This window comes from Lytechinus pictus, chromosome 2, assembly GCF_037042905.1.
Source record: "Lytechinus pictus isolate F3 Inbred chromosome 2, Lp3.0, whole genome shotgun sequence".
Lineage (NCBI taxonomy): Eukaryota > Metazoa > Echinodermata > Echinoidea > Temnopleuroida > Toxopneustidae > Lytechinus > Lytechinus pictus.
The window spans coordinates 2,051,661-2,059,302 of NC_087246.1; the positions used below are offsets into that span (position 1 = coordinate 2,051,661).

The window sequence follows — 7,642 nt, forward strand, 5'->3', positions numbered from 1 at the left end:
TCTTCCTCAGTCTCTTCCGGAATCTCCCTTTCCATAAGCCCAACAAGCTTCAAGTCGTTCTGTAAATACGGTTCCTGATTCTTATCAGGAATTAAATCAGCCTCAAGAAGTTGGGAAGCTTGAAGAGGGGTAATCTCTTCCTTCATAGTAGCTTGATGCATGAGGATCACTTCCGAGCGATGACCCTTCAACTGTACTTCCTCGGGTACAATTTGTACAGTCGTGCGATGACTCACACAAATGGGATCATTGTGACTATCAACATGTCCTGCATTCACTGTCCCAACAATGCTCCAGCCTAGGTCTGTCTGGACTGCATAGGGTCCTCTTTCGTCAGGAGAGTGGATGACAGCACGCGGAGCTAAAGCCTTGGCACAGTCGTAGCCGATCAAGAGTCCAATTTCAACATCCTGAAGAGGAGCAATCATATCAGCAATCCTGGACAAGTGTTTGAAGGATCTCGCTGTGTCAGGAGTAGGAATATGATGTCGATCCGCTGGGATGAAGTCTCTTGTATAGCTTGGAGGGAGACTAATTACCTTCTCGGAGTTGTAGTAAGCCTTCGCTTTCAATCCAGTCACCTTCTCACAAGCTATTCTCTCATTTGCCTTTGTCATTGTAGAAAGCAATAGGTGCATGTCTATGCCTCTGATGCCCATTGCTTCTTTGGTTTGTGTGAGAATGAAGGATGTATCGGATTGCGTGTCCAGTAGTGCATATACTAGTCTCTCCTTATGACTGGACTCGTGCGATAGCCATACAGGAACAATCATCGATGACTTCATAGAATTACTGGAATCTGACTGGGAAGCATGAGAATTTGATTCCAGAGTTTCATTACTGCTTCTCTCTCTGTTTGTAGCATCCAATCGCCTTTCCTTCCATTCATCATCATGTAGAGCAGTGGGATGCTTTCCCTTACATACAGAGCATGTATCTCTTTTCTTGCAACTCTTTGACATGTGTCCCTTTCTCAAGCAACCAAAGCAGAGACCATTGTCCTTAATAGTCTGTCTTTTCTTCTGCATCGTTTCTGAATTGAACGAGGAACATTCAGCAATATGGTGATGACCCTTGCAGAAGACACATGACAGATATTTCTTCTCAGCAGAGCCGTCTTGGTGATTGTGTGTTCCAGTCTGTAAAGATCGAGAAGGAGTTGACCACTTCCTTTCCTTTGAGGTCTGCAGAGACTGAAGAGAGGTGACGGGATCACAAGCAACAGTTGCCTCTTCGTCAATGAACTCTGTGAAGATGGCAAACGGTGGAAAGGTTTTCCAATCTTGTCTCCACTTAACAACCTTCCTTCCCCATTTCACGACTAGCCATTCAGGGAGTTTCCTCAGTAGGTTTCGATTTTCTCGTTCGTCATCAAGATGATTCAGGTGGGGTACATACTTGGATGTGGCGTCACATTGTTTCAAGAAGTCTCCAAATCTCCTAAGTCCAAAGGAATCTCTTGATCCAACCTTGGGCCAAGCATCCAACTTGTCTCTGTAAGCATTTGAAACTACAAATGGATCCCCATATCTCTGTTCCAACGCTTCCTTCGCATTAAGGTAACATCTGCCATCGCCGATCATAGAGTAGCCTTCTACCAAGGATTTAGGCTCACCTGTCAGGTATTTTAAGAGAAAGTAGAACCTCTCTGCCATAGGAATTCCACGATGTTCGATCAATGCATCGTAGCTTCGCCTCCATGCCGTGTAGTCAAGAGGGTTACCTGAGAAAATCCCAGGCTCTGGAAGAGGAAGTCTATTTAAGGATAACAACTCTTTCAAACTGTTGGCGAGAACATCATCATTGCTGGACTTTGGTTCTTGTCGATGACCAATCTCAGTTGCAGGGCTTTCCGAAGGTGGAGCAGGGTTGTTCATCTCAAAGATGGGTTCCATTGAAGGGGCACTGTTACCTCCATTAACTATACTCTGAACTCGAGGAGGAACTGACACTTGACGATCAACCCAGTCTTGAATTCTCCCTCTGGATGATCGGGAACCTGACTTAGACGAAAGCGTCCCACCTTGCAATCGAAGAACAACTTTCATTGTTTCTCTCATTAAAGATGAATGTTCATCTTCAATGGTTTCAAGTAGATCTCCACCATCATCAAGATCTGCTGAAGGAGCTATAGCTGCGAGTTCTTCTTGAGAAGAAATGGCCTTGTCCATGGCTTCCTGTACTTGATTACGGGATTCTTTAATCATCACAATGTTGACATCGTCTTCAACTATAAGCTGTCGATGCTTATTTGCCCTTCTCCTCCAAAGTCGAATGGCATCTCTCCATGTCTTGACTGTGACGTCTGCTTTATTCTGCAAACCCTTCTCAGTGGGCATTCTATCCCGTCCATTCTCAACTCCTTCTGCCATGATTATTCCCAAATAGAAGATTTATGATGAAAGAAGGTTGAGATCAATTAATCACAAGAGATTTAATAATTTGGGCTGAACATTGAATATCGAAGTTCCCGATGTGCATTCGAAATTGTTCCGTAGCTGATAGAATTCACAAAGTCCATTGAACTGCGAGGATCTTTGACCGTGTCGAAAGAGGAAATTCACGTCGAAGAATTCTCGCTGCCCAAAGAGTTTTCACTGTGGCTGTAGTGAGGTCGATAAACAAAAGACAAGCGTAACAAAGGCCTCTACAGGATTTCGTTGTTTTAATATGTCAATCCGATATCAAATGCGTACAATCAATCCAATCGAATTGGTCTTAAATCTATTAGTGTTTTTAATCCGTTGATTGTTTTAATCCAATTCGTCCTTTTAATCCAGTTTGAACCAATTAGTACGTTCAATCCTTTGATCAATTTAATCCTTTTGAACCAATTAGTTCCTTTAATCCGTGAAAACTGTGGAATCAATGATAAAGAAAAAGGAATCATAAATACCAGCAAAATGAAACATCTTAAGTTACCAATAGAGTAACATCAATTCTTTGGAAACCTGAATAGCCTTGTCTCAACTAAATTCTATCCACTGTACATGTTATTTTTACTCATTATAGGTTTGCTTGAACTACATGTACAAACAGAAATTAGTTTTGCTCTCATTACAATTATAAGAATGCAAGAATAAATCAACAATCATTCTTTATATATCATAGAATAAATGTGGTACAAAATGTAGTTTCATGTAATAACTAATCAGTCTTATTTGATTACAAGGGGATGCAATGAGCCTGGTATAGCTTGTACATACATTATACATACACATTATCATTTGTCATTATGAACCAAGAAAAAGATCTCTAAAATTTCACTTTATGCTTAGACCATAATAAAAAATACATAACATAAAACATTAACTAACCTCTTTGCTTGCTTTCTCGAGTAAATTAAATGTCTTCTGAGCCAGGATGTTTCTGATTTTGAAGGGCAAAATCCTGGTCCCTCACACAACCCAATGTCCAAAAATCAAATGCACTGTCATGGTGCTATGTAAGTGTACTCATTGACTAAGGGAGTGCTAGATACAAATGTGTTAATCAGGTAGTGCAATAGTGAAAGTATATATACAAAAAGTGCAAAATCACTTCTGCGCTAATTTTGGTGTGCTAATTTATAAATTTAGATGTACTTTCATCACAATGGGATTTAATGGTTTTCTTGAATAAGTCAATAGAAGAGGCTGTCCTCATCTTCACAGTAACAGGAAGGTGATTGCATAGCTTTGCAGCAACCACAGGGAAGGACGTTCACCTGCTCGTCACATAGAAAGGTGCTGAATGAGCAAGACTGGTGAAGATGAAACGAGAAGGGCGAACTTGAGAGCGACGAAGTGTTTCAAGTTATATTATTTGTCAGAATCAAACAGAATTACACAGCTTCTGTATAGTCGAGAGAGTAGCATTTAATAAGTAGTAAACGTTTGTAGCGGCCTCTTTTGGCAGGATCATTACATGCTCCTTAAATCTCATAAACATGCAGATATTGTAACATCCTCCCTTCTTTGAGCTTTGTGCTAGAGAGAATGTATATAATTGAAAAAAATGTCAATGATAAACCAAACAATTAAATGTATGTAAATATTTCAAAAATATAAAACCAAAATACCAGTTTATGAGACTTTCACATTTTTGTAGTTGCACAAAAATAATACTTGCAAAAAAAATAATAATTGAGTTCAAAACAGTTCTTCCAGTTGCAAACAAAAATGTTTTAAAAGTCCAGGTTAAATTGTCCAGATAGATGAGTTGATAAATGGGTTGGTTGTTGCTTCAGTTCTGACTTCAAAATTTGCTTGAGTTAAAAACAAAAAGCAAAAAAACTTGTTTGAGAAATGTTAGTGTTCAGTTTATTTATTTCAGCATTAACTTTCTTTCCTTCTTCGGTTTAAATGTTCAAAACGTAACAAAATCCCCCATCTTAAGCGGTTCGCGTCGCTGACGTCTAGATCGTCTCAGGAAAGCTGGGTTGATTTCTGAGGTATTCAAGTTTGCATCACGCGACTTCTCCGGACTGTTAATATCCGCGGTCTGGGATATCTGGGTCCTGGTATGGGAAGTATGGCGCTCAGTAGTTGGTACATCAGGTTGAGGATTACCATCAGAACGTCTCCAGTTGAAAAGAGCAGGACCAGTGTCATGTACGTCTTGTGGTTCAGATGTGGCTCTGAGGTGTTCTCTGTTCCTTCTGAGAACATGGCCCTCACAGCGAACTTCATAGGAACGGTCATCCAGTTTCTTAAGGATAACTGCTTTCTTCCACTTCTTGTCATTGTTGAATGGCTTGACTCTTACTACTGCTCCTGGTGAGAGATCTTTCAACTTTCTTGTATCTCTGTTGAAATACTTTGCTTGACGTTTCTGGCTTTCTTTCAGTCTCTCAAGATCAGTCTGTGGGTTGCGATCAGGTGCAAGCAATCGAGTCGAAGTGGGGAGGAGAGTACGAGTCCGACGACCCATGAATCTCTGGGCTGGACTACTCTGGATACCTTGTGTCTGGGTGTTGCGACTGTTGAGTAAGGCTAGATCAACATCATCTCCAGTATCCTTGCATCTTGTAAGTAGTCTTTTTGCAGTCTTGACAGCAGACTCTGCTTTGCCATTAGCTTTGCTGTTGTATGGAGAGATGGTATTGTGCTCAACTCCAATCTTTTTTGCAAATTCAGCAAATTCGTTAGAGGAGAAAGGATGACCATTGTCAGATACGATGATTTCAGGTACTCCATATCTCCCAAACTGGTGTTTGAGTCTCTTGATGACTGCAGGGGCAGTTGTCCTCTGTAGCTTTTCCATCTCAAAGAAGTTGGAGTAATAACAAACCATGATGAGATAGGTTTCATTACCATGATGGAAAAGATCAATTCCAATCTTGGCCCATGGTCTGTCAATAATCTGGTGAGACATCAGAGGCTGGGCAGGCTGTGAGATAGAGTTTTCTTGGCATGTGGCACATGTTTGAATAAATTCCTTGATTTCTTTACTCATGCCCGGCCAGTAGAGATGATCACGAGCTCTTCTCAAAGTTGACTCCACACCATTGTGACCACGATGTAACTCCTCTTTCATCTTGTGTCTGACTTGTTTTGGGACTACAAGCCGTTCACCCTTGAAGATTAGATCATCACTGACAGAAAGTTCATCTCTGAAACCAAAGTACGGGGTGAGTGACTGAGGAAGTTGTGACTTGTGGTCTGGCCACCCTTCAAGAAGGGTGTCTTTGAGTTGGCAGAGAGTTGGGTCATTGGCAGTCTGTCTCTTTATCTCTGCTATCCTGTCATCAGGGAGTGCCAAGTGGTTAACAGCATTCACCACTTCTAGACCATGTTGTCCACTCTCATAGGGAAGAGAAGCACGGCTAAGAGCATCAGCCAGGACGTTGTCCTTGCCCTTGAGATATCTCACTTGTATGTCATATGCAAGATCTCGTAGCAGTAACCCTTGCAGACGCTTTGGAGCTCTATCCAGGTGTTTCTTGCAGATGCTTTTAAGAGGTTTGTGGTCAGTGAACACAGTTATTTCACGGCCATAGGTGTATTGATTCCATTTCTCCAGTGCAAATACTAAACCAAGCATTTCTTTCTCAATGACAGAGTATCTGGATTCGGCATCACTCAGCATTCTGCTAGCATAGGCTATCGGTCTACCATCTTGTACCATAACCGCACCCACGCCTGTGGAGCTGGCATCAGTCTGAATTTCTAGCGGTTTGCTATGATCGTAGAAAGCCAACACAGGTGCTTGCACTAGCATCTCTTTCAACACCTTGAAAGCTTTGTCGTGGTTGGAGTCCCAAGTCCACACTGAGTTGTTATGCGTCAAGTCATTGAGAGGTTTCATCACATCTGATAATTTAGGTAGGTATCTGGATAGGTAGTTTCCCAGACCACGCAAGCGATGGATGTCATCTTTGCAGGAAGGATCAGTCATGTTCAGGATAGCTTCGATCTTTGATGGATCAGGTTTGAGTCCAGAGTTGGATACTATGTGGCCAAGGAATGAGATTTCCTTCAGTCGGAACTGGCATTTCTCCTTGTTCAACACAATGCCAACAGCTTGACATCTCTTCAGTAGACAATGTAGTCGGGCATCATGCTCAGCGTCACTGTTGCCCCAGATGATGATGTCGTCGGCCACACAGCGGACTCCAGAAAGACCATCAGGTGCTTGGTGAAGCCTCTTTTGGAAGATTTCACTACTGACTTTCAAACCAAATGGAAGACCTTTCCATCTGTACCTTCTCCAGGGTGTGGCAAAAGTAGTCAGTAAACTAGACTCTTCATCTAACTTGCAGTGAAGGTATCCGTCTTTCAAGTCGCAGATTGAAAAGACTGTAGCATCTGAAAGCTGAGGTAGAATATCATCTAAGACAGGTAAGGGATAGTGCTCCCTCTTAAGCATGATGTTGAGAGGTCTGGGGTCTAGACAAACACGTACTTTACCAGATTTTTTCTGCACCACAGCCATCTGATTTACCCAATCAGTTGGAGAGCTGACTTCTTCGATGATGTCTTTTGCCTGAAGATCATCAAGTGCATCCTTTACTTTGCCTTTCAAGGATTCAGGGATGATTATAGCTGGGTAAACAGTAGGCATTGCATCATTCGTAACTGTCAGATGAACAGGACTTCCAGGCAGAATGCCAATTGAGGAAGACGAGAACACATCAGGATACTTGTCAGGAATTATCTCAGCAATGTCCTCAGGAACTATGCTGCCCTCTGATTGTTGATAAGCATGATACAGATAATTGGCTCTTTTTCCATATCCACTGCATTAATTTGCACAAAACTAATGCTTTCAGCTGAGGATGAGTAGTCATCATCTCCGACATGGTGAACATTCCTGGTCTTGCACACTAAAGAACCTTTGAAGTGATTAGGCTTACTGCAAGCTTTGCACTTTTGTCCCCATGCTGGACAGGACTCTTTTTTCATCTCATGAACCCTGTTACAGAACTTGCACTTCTTAACCTCTGATTTACCTTTCTGTAGATCTTTCCCCTTTTGTTTCTGTGTGCTATTCTTTTTCTTCCAGACTTTGGAAAATGTTTCTGTCCAACCTTATGTATGTCTTCATTCTTTTGACTCAGAGCTTTCATTTGGACAGAAGTAGCCTCTACAGCTTTACACACGTCTATAGCAGTTGTGAGGTCAGGGTCAGATCTGGAAACGAGTAGTTCTCTCATTCGATC

At 41.8% G+C, this 7,642-nt stretch overlaps 1 protein-coding gene across 1 annotated transcript; it reads right to left on the reverse strand.

The window, feature by feature from the left end:
• Positions 1-4,347: 4,347 nt before the first annotated feature.
• Positions 4,348-7,044, reverse strand: LOC135153333 (uncharacterized protein K02A2.6-like). The gene has a single exon (XM_064095895.1). It carries the CDS (start codon positions 7,042-7,044, stop codon positions 4,348-4,350), a length of 2,697 nt encoding a protein of 898 aa, XP_063951965.1.
• Between the last annotated feature and the right edge of the window lie 598 nt (positions 7,045-7,642).

Bases quoted from the DNA above. Each gene is read 5' to 3' on its own strand.
- LOC135153333 (XM_064095895.1), bottom strand. From the start codon at position 7,044: ATGCCTACTGTTTACCCAGCTATAATCATCCCTGAATCCTTGAAAGGC.